Here is a 17524-nt window from a genome sequence, read left to right on the forward strand (position 1 = left end):
TGCACAAGACACCTTTATGCCACTTGTCTGGCAGAGATGTGTTGCAGTGTATGACCCTTTTGTACAACACACTCTAAGAATGGCGTTTCTCTTGGATGTGTTAACAGCAACAGAAATTCTCCTCTGTCGTAGTTCCATAAAAGGAATGTTCCCTTGACCAAGCCAAATTGTTACAGATTGGTTTCTTTCAGCAGCTTGAAATCAGAGAGATGGTGTTAGTGCAAAGTGTTTATGTATGATATGAGACTGTGGTTTAGACATCCAGAAGTTGTGTCACAGTTGTAAGGAGTAGAGGATATGTCCCAACTGAGGAGAAAACTATTACTTTATTCATAGCTATCACTATTATGTTAGCTGCCACAAGGTGTGTTCTGGAAGAGGGTGCAGGTACAGCATGGAGTGTGCTCACAGTGGAACAGTTGCTATGATGTGTTTTAGATTAATTAACCATTAGTTATCAACATAATTAGACCAATGCCAAGTTTAAAGCAGTTACTTTAACGATATATAGTACAGGTTAGCACCTACCCCTCCTTCCTCACCCCCCCTTCCTTCCTTCCTTCCTTCCTTCCTTCCTTCCTTCACTCTAACCTGTCTCCATATAGTCTGTAGCCAGACTGACTGAACAGCCATGATAAAGCGCCATGCCCCCCTCTCCCCTCCTCTTACAGGATCCTGAGTTATATGAGGATCTAGAAGACAAATCCTCCGTTAGCAATGAAGTAGAGATGGAATCAGAGGAGCAGATTGCAGACAGGAGGAGGAAAATGGTAAGTGTGTTTTTGCTAGGGGGCTACAATCTTTTTGTTGTTGCCATGCAGCCACCTAGCAGAAAGAGTTCAAATATAATACTGTCCCCTGTTGCTCTAGGTGTGGACCGAACAGTTTTTCTGCTGTGGGGGCTGGGGCTCTTACAGCAGCCCTTCCATGAAACTCCCCTCGGCTTCATCACTTATCTGCTGCTAGTGCTCACGCCTCCTTCAATGCCCCTGTTGTTGTTTTCCTCAGTCCTATTGTTATTGTTTGTTCCTCCCTTCTGCAGCTTTGCTCGTCGCCTTCTTCACAGTACAGAGGCTTTAAGCTGGTCTGCTATTCACTTCTCGCATTTGTTGGCTTTTATTCTCCAGCATATTGAGAAATGAATGTGCCTTTAGTGTCACACGCTAAGGCCATCTCACGTCAGTGGAAACAAACCAGTATGTTGTGTCGTCATGCAAACTGCCACTGGCCCCCAGGGTTCATTAGTAGTAGGAGCACCGCTCGTTCTGGAATGGGCCAATTACTTGTTCAACCAGTGTTTGTCCTGCCAAACAGCCTTATGTCCCTGAGAGATGAGATAAAACACACATGCAAACAGGCGAGCACTACCCACACACTCTGGAAATTACCCCGCAGTCAGCTTCATTTCACACAGTGGACCCAAGGTGTAAAGTGCTGACTCATATTTGGCCAACATACAGCTTTGCTAATCGGCCAAAAAGGGATAGATAGTGGAAGAGAGGGGAGGGGCTGCAGAGGGTAGAGCCTTGTTGCCAGGGCCATATTGACTTTGGGAGATCCAATAGGCTGGTAACTATGGAATGTGGCCCAGGAGAGAGCTCAGCCGCTGGATCAGAGAAGTGTGTGTTCACAAACTGATGATCATAAAGCGCAGTTTATGCATGTGGGTGTTATAAATCTGTTCCGCAACAAGGTGCGTGGGAGATAAGGTTGTTGTGAGCTGGCCTGATATTTAGTCTACCCAAACAGAAGCCTCCATTGTTTAAAAGGTCCTCCTAGTTTGCCTGCTGGCTTATGGCCCAAAGATCATGATTATTTATTGAAATTGGCAATAAAAACACACCGTGCCAGTGCCCACAAAGCCGTCACTCCTCTTTCACAGTGCTGTGTTCATCACTCGTCCTTAGTTGATATAGTATAATAATCTGCCAGTTCTGTTGTGGTGTTGGCTCATTAAAGATGGCAAGTCCAGCAAGCATGTTTCTAGGAATTGCTTAGCATTTGAGCAAGTGTGCATAGAATAGGAAGCTCAACTGCTACCGCTGTGGGTACTGCAGAAATTAATATTGAAAGTGTTTTCAAATATTCAAAATTATTGAAAGATCTATCATTTTGACAAAATGATAAGAAGATTAACCAAAGGTTCCTCTCCTTGGACTGTGGGGGGAAACCAAATGACGTGGAGGGACCCCCACAGGGAGAACAGGAGAATGCACAGAAAAGCCCCAGGTTCGTAGGTTTCGAACGCAATGTGAGGCTGCTGAGTCGACAGTGCTAACCGCTGCAGCGACGCCTGTTGTTTTCGGTGATTGGGGCACGTGTGGTGTTGTTTCTTTGCTGCAAACCAATACACAACCTTTGGCCAAATTTGAGTCCTTTGTGCACGTGTTGTGTGTTCTTCTTTTCTAGACTGTACAAGAACAAGCATATTTTCTGATTGATTGATGGGTCATAACATCCGACGAATTGTGAGACTTTGAAGCTTAAATGTGTGTTTGTATCCAAAGCTTCAAATAGGATGTGTCCCAGAGTGTGATTCAGGGCAATGGTTTTGGACCAAGACCAGTTTATTACCAAGTTTTCCTATTTCCCTCATGATTGTCAAATGTCTTCAGACAGCCGCAGAGTGTAAAGTGTACTTACCAAGCTTGTTCTGTAATATATCACATAAAGAGTTTGTTTTAAGGATGTAAAAACCCTGAGGTTGCTGCTGCAGGCGTGAACAGCAATCAAAGAAAACCATTAGCTATTTGAGAAAACCCTATGTTTAGATGATGTTAGGAATAAGTTAAAACACTTGGCAGTTTTGGGGTTTCATGCATGCTTTCCTGAGACCTATATAGTTACCAGTATTCTCTGTAGAAATATATTACTAAGTCCAATACCTACAGTACCTGTCGCAGGCCTATTGTGTACCACCAGAAGATGAGGGAGCATACTTCTAGCCCTGTCCATTGTTTGTGAAGCCTTGTTTAGGGGGGACGTGTCTCTTCTAAACTGGGCTGTTTTTGATTGAACATTCAGGCCAACCCAGCGGAGCAGTCCCATCTCCCTGTCGGGGCGGCTGCCAGCTGGATAGGACTGAAACACAAGGAGGTAAACTTGAACCATTCATAGCCAACTCTTCCCCATCCATCTACCAGCCTCCCCACCCCCCCCCAATCTCCCCGAGGTGACTGACTTAACAAGCGTACTAACTTTCACGTCTTTACAGAAACCTGTCTTCAGCCTGATCTCTCAATGTCTTTGCAGTATGTGTTCTGGTACAAATATCTTTTAGGGGTGTGCTGACTGGAGATGGAGCTCCTGGTTTGTGTTGGTGGAGGTAGAGGTGGCTTATTTGTGGCACAAACATGCATATAGGAACACATAAGACATGCAACATCCTGGTTTGTCATGGTTAAATGTTAAGCGCTATGTCTGTTAAGGTTCAGCAAAGCTTCATAGTTTAACTACATTCATTTATTTTCCTGTTGTTCCTGCCTGGACTTCTCTCCTTTTTAGTTTTTCTTATTGTGAAAGCAAGGGGTAACCTTCTTTCACTCTGCACTCTGCACAGCTAGACCGGCTTTTGCTGTGCAGCACACATTACCAGTTGTATCGCTACCCAGAGTTCCCGTTAGCCGGTAATTACCGGACTACGACCGGTAAAATATGCTGAGGACCGGCAAATCTAAATCTCTCCGGTCAAAGTGTCCGTTCAAAATAATTTCCGCTTAGCGCAATACCACATCAGTTGCGCAACTTGCACCATTTATGTGACAGACAAAAGAGTATGTGACAGACAAGAATAGTCAATTCTAATGTCTAACACTTAATGTGGAGAAAGAGATGTCCTGTATGGGTTGATTGTGCGTTGATCTGTTGGTAATGCCTCGGGGTTCCGGTGGGCATGTAAACAAATGCATAATGCTGCGCTATACTTTGTGGCCTCACCCGGTTGCATAGCGACACTTATTGTTTAGGTGTCTTTTAATAAGCAGGTAGTCATATCATTAGCTAGAACTAGCTGGATCTGAGCGATATGGACATAAACGCGAGTGAAGTCTAATCTGGCGGGAGAGAGAGATCAGCTGCTGCTGACGAGTCGACACGCAGCTCTGCATGATCAGCGGTGAGCGAACAAAACACACACTTCAGGTTAGAAAATCACACATAGCTATTTTAATGACCTCTCAAACTACCTAAACTAGTTATAGATAGGTTTAGTTTTACTGTCGGGTCACTCATTACTGATCCGCGAGCTGCATGATACTGACGGGCTGTCAGGAGAGGGAGAGAGCGCTCCGTTTATCATTCCCGTGTTATTGTAAGTTACTGTTCACTTTTGAATAATGTAGTTAATCTACTATAATTAGTTTAATATTGAATCATATCAATTTGTTTTAAAGCTCAATAAATAACAAAGAAGACCTTTGACCGGCACTTTTCTCATTTTGTCCGGAAGATTTAAACTTTAACGGACATGTTGACCGGCGAAAAAATATTCTAACGGGAACTCTGTCGCTACCTCAGGTCCTCTGTGGGAGAGAAGTACCTTTATAGATGAATGTGTCTGCTTCCTCTTACCCTTCTCTGAACCCCACGTTTATGTCTGCAGACGCGAGAAGAGAGGAAGATGGAGGCCATCCTGCAAGCCTTTGCGCGAATGGAGAAGAGGGAGAAACGCAGAGAGCAGGCCCTGGAGAGAATCGGCACGGTCAAGCCGGAGCTCGGGGGTCGCAGTGACATCAAGGAGGAGCCTCCAGCCACACCGGAGATGGCAGATTCTCCAGCTTTCATGCAGGTGAGAACATGGAGACACAAAGACACTCCTGTTATGTGTTCTTTTGAATACTTTATCATCACACTGCAGAAATCTGGTCCCTTTTTCTTTAGAGAGAGTATAAAGTGGTATCACTTTATGAGAGAAAGTAAATCAGCTTTTCAACTTCTGTTAATAGATGTATCCAACATTTGCATTATTTTGAATCAATATAAATACTCATACTTTCTCATAGCCACTTCTGGAGGTCAAAGAGGAGCCAGGGTTAAAGCCAGCCAAGGTCAAAAGCTCGAGGAACAGGAAAAGTTTTTCAAGGAACCGAACACACATTGGCCAGCAGCGCCGGCGAACTCGCACCATCAGCACTTGTTCGGACTTGGCACCTGGCTCTCCAACCGAGTCTTTAGAGCCTATGTCCAACGAAGGCATGGAAGGAGAGATGCCCTCTGCACCGGAGCCAGAGTCCCTTCCAGCCGAAGCACCGGACAGCAGCCCTCCACACAGCAGCTCACCTGCACCCGACAGACACCGCATGGGGGGCAAGAACTTCAAATCTAAGAAGGTACGGCCATGGTTACACTTCTACACGAGCAACAGCAATGACTCTTTTGTTTTGTCTTGTATCACAACTTTGTTTATTAAATTGAATTACTATGAACCCAAAAATACTTTCAATAGTTTATTTGTTCTGTATAATATGTACACGAGTCAAACACATTACATTTATGGGAAACCCAACACCTGATGGAGTTATTTTAAACATTTTTATCAAACTCTTTTATCCAACAGCACTTTGTAAGTGAGTGGGTGGGAGAGAAGCAGCAGGAGTGTGGGGCACGAACCCCAGAGCCGGCCCCTGAGAGGCCGCTGAGAATAAGCAGCGACCCTGAAGTACTCGCCACGCAGCTCAACGCCCTGCCAGGCATGGCATGCTCTCCGCAGGTCTACAGCACGCCCAAACACTACGTCCGCTTCTCGTCCCCGTTCCTGGCCAACCGCAGCCCCACCACTCCCGGAGTCCCCACTGGGAGACGGCGTTCCAGGGAACTGCCTGAAACACCGCCAACCACTGGCTCCTGCAAGAAGGTATGGAACACCGATTGAGAAATATTTGGCTCCGATACCCATTTAAGCAATGTTTATCCGCCCAAGTTGTATGGATCTGTCCTTTGATTATTAGTGATACATCATTAGCTTCTGTCAATCTGAATTTAAAACATGATATGAATGAAAAAGTTCAAGTGTGGTAAATATGAAGAAATGTCACTATCAGTCTTCAGCTAGACCTACCCCTGTGATTTGGCGTGCTTACATTTTTATGCTTTTTGACACAACTTCAGACAATAGCAAATACAATTTAAAAGGTCTGTCGTAAGGCATTTTTTGAACAGTGAATTTACCCAAAACAACAGTATCTCTAAATCATCTCTTTAACCAAATCTCATACATAGGCTTATTTATGTGTTCTGTTTCTCACTTTTTTCACTGAGCCTCAACTGAAACTGAACCTGTGCTCTTCCTCACAGCGATGGTTGAAGCAGGCCCTGGAGGAGGAGGGCTCCCCCAGCCCGGCCAGACGGCCCACTCTCCTCATGCCCTGTGAGGGTCCTCTCAGCCCCTCCATTAACGGAGACTCTGACAGTCCCCTACCTTACAATGGCACCTGCTTATTACCGGGTATGAAGCCAGCAGCAAGTCTAACTTTTTGACAGTTAAAATGTAACTTTATTGAATGAATGTTCAGTTAAATAACACACTAAATGTCTTCCTACAGAGTTGCCGACTCCTTTGAAAAAGCGGCGGTTGAGTCCGTTAGATGCCTGCATGTCGGAGAGCTCGACCCCCTACGGCTCCCCTTGTGCCACGCCCACCAGGGCAGACCAACTGGAGGCACCCGTCACCCCCATCTTACTGGCTACCCCACCACGTCCCCGAACAGAGGAGCCGAGTACAGAACCCCTGCCCAGCACCCCAACACAGACACTTAATGCTCTTCAGGAGGTAAGGCTCCCCTTGAGGAAACCCCTTTGATGTTTCACGTGTGTTTGAGGAGCAAAATAACTGATGACTGAAGTTTGCTCTTGTTACACAGAGTGACTCTTCAGTGGAAAGCTCCCCCGAGGTCAGCCGGAAACCCAGTGTGCAAGAGGTGAGTGAATGACGTAACAAAAAGGTTCATTTTTTCATCATAGTTAAGGTTCAATGTTTGAGGATTGAATTGTTCAACGGGTCAACAATTTCATTAGTATTTCCAATGTTTGATGTCTTGCAATTCCATCATTGTGGCTGTCCCCTGACATTTCTTCCTCCCTCCTCCCCTAGGCCGATCGTCCTCCTTCGTTGGTCTCCTCTCCCTCCGCTAGGACTCCCAGTACAGACGGACTCCCAGCAGAAACCAAGGTGTCGGTTCCTGATAGTCCCCAGCCTCCTGCTGCTGAGCCTGTGGACTGTGGAGAGGACAGGGCAGATGGTGTGGTTGTCGAGGGCAGCAGTGAGGCTTCCTCATCTGCAGAAACATGTGCTTCCTCTTCTATCTTATGGATAAAAAGCCCAGAGAGAGTCACGACTGGACCAGCTGGCCTGAACTTCTCTCCAGTCAACTCGAACTTAAGGGACCTCACCCCCTCTCACACCCTGGAGCCTCTGGTGACTCTTTTCAGACCTGAGGCTGCAGCTGGGGCTGTAGCAGGGCCCGCAGCAGCAGCAGCAGCTGTGTCATTGGTTGTCTCTCAGACACCCTTCATTGAGGGCCAGGGGCCGCTCTTTTACCCCTGCATGGAGGAGGGAAGCGCACTCAGCTTCTCACGCTCACTGAACGGGGACGGCTCTGGTGAGGCGGGGGGGGTCATCACAGAACCCCCCACAGAAGAAAAAGGTGAGTTGGCACTGAGAATAACATTGAACTAACTCCTTCAGCTGCCTTTTAGCTCTTAGAAGATTGCATATAACTTACATTTGTTCATCTGTAGATATTATCTTCATTTAAATAATATCTGCTTGGGCAAAATACATTGTACATTTTGAACATAATCTATATGAGAAGAGGATGCAATATATATACCCAGGTATTACATTTGCAGTACAGACGGTGATATGAATGAGGGCCTCATTTTTCACATGGATTTAAGATATGCATTGACAGTAACTCGCCAAATGCTGCCCTCTGCTGGTTGATCATCACCCAGGCTCTTTATGTCTAATGACATTGCTTCTCGTTCTGCCCCTGCCAGGTTTCCCTGCTGGAATACAGGAAGCGTCAGCGTGAAGCTCGTCGCAGCGGCTCCAAGACAGAGTGCAGCTCTCCTGTTTCCACCATGCTACCTTTGACCGTGGAAGCCTTCCCTGTCGCGCAAGAGATCGCCAGTGAACCTCCTCCCCCCCCACCTGCTCCCACTCCTCCCTGCAACACCCCCCCTGTAAAGGAACCCCAGACAAGTGAGGAGGCAGAGGCACCGGGAGAGCAGGAAGGAGGAGAAGGACAGTGGTATGTAAACTACTTGTCAGCTTATGAATTTAGGGTAGTATATCTGTTGTTTATTGACCGGTAGATCGCATGGCATTGAAAAAAAACAAGTTAGCCTATCATCCATCCTTACTATGGCATTTGCCACTTGATTGACGTACAGGTAAGCCAGTCTGAGATCTCATCTTTTCTAAAATGCAGTTCACCACGCATGCGCGGTCAACCCGCGCCAGCTGCAAATCACCGGCGAGCTGATTACCTAGTTAGCATTCCAATTTATACAATTCTACTAAAGAAAGGGTATAACATTGATGTAATGACCAAAAATGTACTGAGTTGTATTGTGCCATACGGGTTCATGCAGTTATGCAAGGTACACCAACATCAGGTATACTCGGTATATATATATATTAGGGATGCACGATATTGGTTTTTTGAAACCGATACCGATAACTTCTTGCTTCTCAAGACCGATACCGATAATAATATAATATATATATATATTAAATGTACCTGTAGTTTTTGCACACCTGGTGGTAAAAAAAAGACTAGTAGTGAGCAAATGACATGAGCATTACTACTATGAACAAAACAAAGCCAAGAACAGTTTTGACTCTCGTCAAGCGCCATCATTTCTATGATGACGTTAGAGATCGTTTTAGCCCTGGGGACGTCTCTGGCAAACTTCTTGCCTTTTTCAAAAGCCTCGTCGATAGGTAAAAGCCCCGGTGCCTTTGCAGCTGGCTTTGGATTCGCCGCTAGTTTAGCAGCGCAGGCGTCTTCGTACGCTTTTAACACCATCGTAGCGATGGCGATGTTTCAGGTGACTAATCAGGTTGGAAGTATTATAGCTCGTTGCCTTTTTCCCTCCTCGTGGAACTTCTGCATTGCATTTGTTAATACAAATAGCAAGCGAACTATCTAACTCTGAAACTTTGAAATAGTCCCATACTACCGACGACATGTTTGTTTACTGTCCTGGCTTCACGGCCGCACACCATTTACGTCACAGCCAGGCATGAGTTAGGGAGCGCTGGATTTGTGAAGAACTCCCCTCTTCCTAAACCACTAATACCACAGTACTGGCCAAACGGGAGGAGCCCACTAATATATATGTATATGTATATATATGTGTATGTATATATGTGTATGTGTATATGTGTATATATGTATGTGTATATGTGTATATATATGTATGTGTATATATATGTGTATATATATGTATGTGTATATATATGTGTATATATATGTATGTGTATATATATATATGTATGTGTATATATATGTATGTGTATATATATATGTATATATATGTGTATATATATATATATATATATATATATATATATATATGTATATGTTTAGCATTTTTAATGTAGGTAGATCATTTTGACTTGGTCATTTTAAAAGTAGCTCCCAAGCTGAAAAAGTGTGGGCACCCTGCTTTAGACACTACAAGTAGTTCGATTTTGATCATCCCAATATCTGTTTGTTTCTTAAGGACGTCGTCCACTTCCGTAGAGCAGGCCAGAGAGCGCAGCTACCACCGGGCTCTGCTGCTCAGCAAAGACAAAGACACAGGTGAGGAAACTGACCACATATTCTGAAGTTTGACATTTTGCATCGTAAAGCAAACATTATTTCTGTTAAGAATAGGATGAGAATAGATACCACTCTCAAATCTGTCTTTTAAATCAGTGGTTCTCAACCTGGGGTGAGCTAGAAAAAAGAATACCATATTCAAACCCAGGAATGAAATGGATAGCACAGCTTGTCCGGCTAGGTGGAAATAGTTAATATTTATAAAGCTGTAGCCAGGTTACAGCTAAGCTTAGCATAAAGACTGGAACCAGAGGACAGTGGTTGCCAAATACATTTATTTCATAACATGTGGAATTATTCCACAAGAGGTTTCTTTTTTTGAATCAACATTTTACAGGTTTTAATAATAATATTTACACTCTTTGTAGATGGGGAAACGGAAGGTGGAGATACACCTGCACTTAGAGACTGCCCATCTCCGACCCTTCAAAAGACCCCCACCCACACAGTAAGTCAACGCTACCCGCATGGAGATCTGACTCCTCTCAGATGGGTATTTACCCCCGTATGACCTCCTCTCTCTCTGCCTCCCCCCTCACAGCCCTGTTCCCCCGGTCCTCTCGCCCAGCCTCCCAGCCGCACAGTGAAGGAGGAAGATGCCGACGGTCAGCCCTGGACGCCCAATCCGACCAGCCAGACCCCCAGCCAGACCCCCAGCAAGCCCGCGGCCCACAAGCCATCTCCTGTAACCCCCACCAAGCTGCATCCGACCCCGCTACCCTCCTCCCCCGTCCACTACCCTGGACCCTCTCTACTTCACTCGCCTCAGCCTCAGGGCTCTCCGTACCGCAGCCAGAGGGCGCTGTTCCCCGCCCAGCCTCAGAGCCAGCCCCCCCCTCAGGCTCAGACTGGCCTCGCTCCTTTCCCCCAGTATAACACGCAGAGTGCCCCCCCACCACCTCCCCCTCCTCCACCAGCACCCTCCGCCTCCACGGCATATTTCTCCACTCAGAGCCCCTCAGCGGCCGGACCTTTCCCTGTGTTTAAACCTGCCGTCACAGCCCCTTACCCCCCTGGCTCGCAACCCCTGATGCAGACTATCCCCCTCAGCGTGCACTATCAGAGCGCAGCCGCTGCCCCTCCTCCTCCTCCTCCTCCCCCTCCACCCCCGCACCCGATGCCCGGCCCCACCCTGCTGCACGTCAACATGCAGCCTCCTCCCATCCAGCAGCTCATGCTGACCGCCGCCCCCCCTCCCCCTCCTCCTCCGCAGGGACAGACTTCTCAGCAGCAGCCCACCGCTGGCAGCACCCTGTTATCCCTCACCCCTCCTCCGCCCCCTCCTCCACCTCCCCCCGCACCCTCGACCAACTCCTCGATGCAGCCCCTCCACTTTCAGACCTTAGGAGCTTTTCAACCGGCGTTGATGCACATGGGCGCCGCCGCCAACCCCTCAGTGCCCACATCCTCGTACCCCCCAGCCCTTCAGCAGACAGGACTGCCTCCACCTCCCCCTCCTCCTCCCCAACAGACTCAACAAGGCCAGGCCCAGGTCCCTGCCTCCCAGATGCCTTCTGGGACTCGTGGAGCCCCTGCGTCCTCGGCCCCCTTCCACAGCTCGGGGTACCTGAGCACAGGGTGGCACTGACCGCCCCTGAGAACTCTTCCTGAGAGGGGCCTGTATCATAATCTGTAGATATGTTTTCTATGTACCTGAACACGTGGCCAGTGGAAAAACAGCTGACGGTGGGATAAAAGGTTACTTTTTAAAAAAACAACAAGAACGGAAAATGTTAGAAAAAAGGACAATGACAAACTGTATAAAAATGAAGATGGACGATCTCCCCTGGTGCTCATCTGGCCTCCGTTTGTTTTTATATATCCTTCCTGTGATGGAGAGGAAAACTGTTCTGTGTCTTGTTTGGACCCCTGTTGTAAGGCTCCGCACTTTGTTTATCAATGGACATTCCAGCCTATACCCCCCTCTTCCTCATCCTCTTCCTCCTTTGTCAGTTATTCCTTTTACACCCTTTTCTCTCTCGTCTATTGTCGGCTCTCTTCACCATTTATTTGTTTTTATCTAGTGGCTCATTATAGCAAAGAGAAAGCTTTTTGTATAGAGAAAAAACACAATTATTTTTTGTATTCCTCTGTCTAACAACGTATATCTGTTCACCGCTGCAGATTCAGAAAAGACCCGTTACTGGTAGCCTGCGTCACCAACCCGGAAGGCTGCACTGTGCGTGTGTGTGTGTGTGTTATAGGGTGTGAAAGAGTATGTCTGCTTAAAGAGTATGTGTGTGTGATTTCTTGTGAGTGCTTTTAGTCTTCTGAGGTAGGCAGAGTTGTCTCGCCCACAGGTAGGACGTTAGCGGTTTATTTTTGAATATCAATGGTTATTTGTAGAAAGTGTAATTTAATGTATAGGAGGTTACTCCAGCTTTCACCAGGAACAGGTTGTAAATAATCGCTTCTTTTCTTTTCTATGCTGGTACAAATTGCTCCCATCCCATTTTTGGAAATATGGTTGTAAATACGAACGCTCTTCTTGGCAAGGCTGAATGTTTCTGTGACTGTAGCATTTTCATTTCTTTCTCTTCTGGACTCTTCAACTTTGTCTTTTTTATTATTTTTGTGTGAGTGTATGTTTGTGTGAAGGGGAGAGTCTCACAGACACTGCACTGGTTGGCTATTTTCATGGTTCATTATAATAAATCACTGTAATGACAGTTTTATACAACTCGTTGTGTCATGTGTCTCTGGGAAACTTGTGTAGGTTGCTTTAGCTGCAAACACAGCATTCTACCTTCAGGAGGAAAAGGCGGTTACCTTTTACACTGTAAGGTACTATGTTAAAAACCAGCAAGTCACAGTACGTTACGTCAACATTATCATGGAAAAAATGGTGTAGTCTGTGGAAATAATAATAGAAGAAGAAGTCATGGTAAGATTTGCAAAAGAGTCAAAGTAGTGTCAACAATGTAAAATTATTTATTTTTTAGAAAGTAAGTGAAATATATTGGAAAAAGTCAGCATAATATGCAGGGGGAAAAACATAATAAATATGTTAAATATTTTTAAAAAGTCATAGTCGAAATGTTCAGAAAGGAATGACAACATCGAAAGCTTTTTGGAGATGCAGATTGTAATCCAGCAGGACTTGGCCCCTTGCCACACTGCCAAAAGAAACAATACCTGGTTTTATGACAGGGAATTACTATGCTTGACCTGACCTGAACCTTCATGGGGTGTCAAGAGGAAGATGAGAGACGGCGTCTCAGGTCGGTTATTTTCATTTCCTCCGTCCTCGGTATCACCGGAAGTTGATTTGTCTGCGCCATCTTGAGTAGCGTCCCATGGCTCTTATTTCTGCCGGAGGATCGAGGAGCGATAATGGAGAAGCGATAACCGAGGAACCTCCGCTGAAATCCTCAGCCACTCGCCCCGCCCCCTTACTGTATCGCTCACTGATTGGACGATGCCGTTCATGCACTGATCTGATGCTTCTTGACATGAGAGCAGTTTCCCAGCGGAGTGAAGAAAATACATGAAACTCACGAGTCACTCCTCAGTTTATACTGTGTTTTGTTTCAATTAATGTAACATTTAGTTACAAATATGTGATATATCTGAACAACAATGTGGGCAAAAATTATTTTATTCATTTATTGGAAACATTTTCATGTTCGCTTTTTTCGTTTATACATTTTAAGAATGGCGTTTATCTTTTTTGAGAATGAGTCCTTATTTGATTTATTTGGGTCTACAACAGATGATACAAATGTATATGTCAGTAAATGTGTACTAACAGAGGCGGGGGTGTGTGAAAACAACGGGGACGGAGCTGCTGTCAGACATCAGCTGCTCGGTGTCATCACAAACGGACGTCGCTTCACGTGACGCTCCGGAGGAAAGGACGTCCCATTGCTCTTAAAACTCATTTCCCTGCTTCTCGTGGTTTCCTTGCGTCTCTCGGTCTCTCCATGCTTCCCTTGTGGGAGGGACTAAACGCAGGGAAACGACGCAAGTGAGGGACGCAAGGAATCCATGTAACCGAAGTGAGACGCAGCCCAACAATGCCGAAGAGCTGAAGGCAGCCTTGGCTTCCATCGCCTCAGCAGAGCCACAGGCTGGTCGCCGCGGTGATCCATGCAAAAATGAGGCCCAACCAACTACTGTGCATACATACTTTTCAGAAGGCCGACATTTCTGTAGTAATAAACAGGTGTTTGTATGGTCTTGAGTAATATTTGAATTTTCATTCATTTCATAGATTCTGAATTTGGGATTTGAATTAGCTGTAAACCGTAATCATCCAGATTAAAACAAAAAACACTTGAAATAATTCACTCTACACACTGTATAGTTTCACCTTTTAAATTATAATGCACTTAGTTGTAATTTTACTTCATATTTTATTTCATATTATATATATTTGCATATTTTTCGACATGCCATACTATGTTGTATATTTTATTTTCAACATACTATGCCTTTTTTATGCACAATTCGACATTTTTTTTGGTCATATTTTCAACATACTATAATGTCGTTTTTTTATATTCGACATATTATACTGTAATTATTTTTGCATATTTTCAACATACTATGCAGTGGCGAGCCGTGACTTTTATAGCTAGACTTTTTTACTCTCTCGTTGAGTTACTATAGCGGGCCCTCTACGAATTAATCAGCTCCTGTCTTCACAGTAACTCGCAGAGACGAGCTTCTTTCATTTAACCCTTCACATTGAAACAGAAACTGAATAGGCAGATTTGAAGGATTTATTTATTTGGAAATGTTAAAACTAATGAAAAATATAACTAAAAAAATATTTAAAAAAATTAATGTTTTTAAATATTATTTTGTAGAATATTTTAGGCCAGTGGTTCCCAAAGTGGGGGGCACAGAGGCATGCCAGGGGAGAAGCGAGAGACCAGGAAGAAAAATGGTTATACAAAAGATCATAACTTGAAAAATTATTGATTCGAAAATAATATGATACAGTACAGTACTATTACGTCTGGGTCTCTGTTTCATTAAAGCTCGGCTCTGTGTGTGTGGAACGAGCCATTGTGTGTGCGTGCATGAGCGAGAGAGATAGAGCGCACCGGTACCGGAGATCATTGTTGTTAGCTTCTGGTGCTAGCGAGCTACGCTAACGGATATAAGGAGTTTTTTCAACAACAAGGTGGAGGAGAGTCCTCTCCTGTCAGACTGAGAGACTCAGTGAGCTAAAGGACTCCCTCAGTGTTATCTCAGTGGGTCTCAAACGATTTGGTAAACAATTATTTTCGACACACACGTTTATATGATCATTATAGTTATAAAAAAATGAGAATAAATGAAAAACAGGTATGAAATACTAGAGGACAGTAAAAAAAAGAATAAAGTTTAAAAGGGTGATTTGTAAAATATCCATAAAGAAAAATAAAATCTGTTTACAGGTCTGTTTCAAATGGGTGTTGAGAGCTGTATAGATCTCTTCATTTTGCTCTCAAAGTGCACCAGATTGATGCATTTAACTTCAATATTTAAAAATAAATCCTCCCTATGTGAGGTCCACACACCACCTATAAAAATAGCACTTTACCCCTGCTTACACCTATATGCCTTGAGCTCATATCGAGCCTTCATTGTAACAGTCGCGGGTACACTGTGTATTTGCGTGGGGATTGTTGCAGTAGAAAATTCCACTGTAGCGCCCGGTACATTAATGGGAAACCCTAAATGTTTGAGCACCCTCTATGAAACGTCAAGCTACCTCACAGCACCCCCAAAATAAATCTCTGGCGCCGCCACTGAGCCTGACTTGTGTTGGGGGGGCCCGACTTTTTTTTTTCTCCAAAGAAAGAAGAAAAAGTTTGGGAACCACTGTCTTAGGCCATCAGAGAGGGCCTAAAGGGACCTGATGGCTCGCCACTGATACTATCTCATTTCTTTGCAAATATTCGACACTATACTATGTTGTTTTTATTAAATATTTGACACTCTATACTGTCGTTTTTTAAAATGTTTTTAATATAATCGACATACTATGTGTTTTGCAAATTTGTTCTGCTATTTTCGACATATGCCGTTTTATATACTATAACATACTATACTATGCCTTTTTTTGTCATATTTTAGACTTACTATACTATGCCTTTTTTTCTGATATTTGACATACTATGTCATTTTTAATGAAATTCTCGAGATACTATTCTGTGTCGTTTAAGAATCGACATACTATGTTGTTTTTTGAAATATTCGACATGCTCTACTATGACTTTTATTGCATATTTTTGACATTCTATACCATGTCCTTTTTGGGCTTTTTTTCAAAATACTAAACTATGTCGTTGTTTTGCATATTTTCAACATGTGTTTTTCTTGTGGAAATATTCAACGTACTATAAAATCTATACTGTGTATATATAGATATATTTTTAATCACAAAGCTATGTGTTACACTGATTACTAACCAGGAAGGGGGAGATAGAAAATGCACAAATAGAAACAATACTATGTGTTTTTGTGAAGCACTTTGTGTTGCCACTGTGTCTTGATATCCAACCTAAAACTAACTTTACCAATGTTTGTTTAGCTCTAAAATGGCCTTCATAGCTGTGAGACTGAAAAAACGCCAGGAAACGAGATGGCAGGTAACAAACAGCCGTATCCAGCTTCAGTTTATGTTCAGTACTCCACAATACTGTCAAATTACAAGATACTGTATGGCACACACTAATAAAGGACCAATAGCTTGACACAAAGTGTACACTTCAAATCAATGTACAGGGACATAATAAACATACACACATATTTTAGACTTGATACAATTCATGTTTTTTTCTTCTACTTAGTATCCATTTTGCAAAGTTGTCACTAGCAACACCTTACATTACTACCATTGAATTTATCACATCAAACATTTATTTTTAACAAAGCAGTACTGTTGTTTCTGTTCCGTTTATCAAGTGCATCTTCTTTAGTCCTCACTCTATGTCAAAGCCCAGAACAAAGTGTGTTGTCTTGATAAGAAAGAAGATCCGACCTCAAGTCTGTTAAGTCCTTATTTCTGTCCGTCAGAGACTGGATCATTTCTTGTGATTTTAATCTATTTAAGCAGCTGTTGCTCCGTGGTGTGTGGGAGCTGATATGTCCTTCAATAGTCTTTTAAATATTTTCTTCTCCACCTGAACCTTTTCACCTTTTCGCTTTCCTCTCATCCAAACGGACAAACATGTCAATCTGAACGTAAGATAATGCAGCGACATAACACAGGTAATCTTAAAAAAGTTATTTTATGAATCCATCCTGTAAAAAGGAGCAGTGTGAGATGAATGAGAAGGATGTTTTACAGAGGGGGAGGAGGGGGGGGGGGGGCTTTCAGAGAAGACAGCCGGCATCCTGGTCTCCACCAAAGTGATGTGGGCTCTTCCAGACAGACCTGACCTTTGACCTGTTCTTTCCCCACACATCAGCTCTGCTTCCCAGCCACAGGTTGGACCAGGAGAGATGCTGGTTTAGGTAACAAGACCTGCAGCAAAAGAAAATTATTTAGAATCTGCTGGCATTCATGTTGTGTAAAATCAATATAAAGCAGATATTCCCTCTGGTTTGCACATTAGTTCACTGATAAAGCCTTTTAAAAAGGTATTTGCTTTGTATGGGTTTGAAAAATGTAAAGGGGAAGCCCCATGGTGCACTCGCATACACACACCATCCAATTATTGCACAAATACATTTGGATATGCCAAATATACCACCAT

General features: G+C 44.0%; 2 protein-coding genes across 2 annotated transcripts in view; one reads left to right on the plus strand and one right to left on the minus strand.

The window, feature by feature from the left end:
• The window catches only part of kmt2e (lysine (K)-specific methyltransferase 2E), a 31781-nt gene extending 19271 nt beyond the window's left edge, over window positions 1-12510 (plus strand). Inside the window, 14 exon segments of the mRNA XM_034235860.1 lie at window positions 672-770; window positions 3025-3096; window positions 4601-4786; window positions 5001-5327; window positions 5555-5851; window positions 6292-6442; window positions 6540-6766; window positions 6858-6914; window positions 7088-7603; window positions 7605-7640; window positions 7996-8249; window positions 9730-9809; window positions 10199-10278; window positions 10372-12510. Coding sequence (XP_034091751.1) covers window positions 672-770; window positions 3025-3096; window positions 4601-4786; window positions 5001-5327; window positions 5555-5851; window positions 6292-6442; window positions 6540-6766; window positions 6858-6914; window positions 7088-7603; window positions 7605-7640; window positions 7996-8249; window positions 9730-9809; window positions 10199-10278; window positions 10372-11418 — 3429 coding nt within the window. The 3' untranslated portion in view covers window positions 11419-12510.
• Window positions 12511-16408: 3898 nt separating this feature from the next.
• Window positions 16409-17524, minus strand: part of lhfpl3 (LHFPL tetraspan subfamily member 3) — a 38745-nt gene continuing 37629 nt past the window's right edge. The window contains exon 4 of the mRNA XM_034235880.1: window positions 16409-17292. The gene's annotated coding sequence lies outside the window, so the exon portion shown is untranslated. The remainder of the gene's footprint in view (window positions 17293-17524) is intronic.

Source organism: Gymnodraco acuticeps, unplaced genomic scaffold (genome assembly GCF_902827175.1).
Source record: "Gymnodraco acuticeps unplaced genomic scaffold, fGymAcu1.1, whole genome shotgun sequence".
Lineage (NCBI taxonomy): Eukaryota > Metazoa > Chordata > Actinopteri > Perciformes > Bathydraconidae > Gymnodraco > Gymnodraco acuticeps.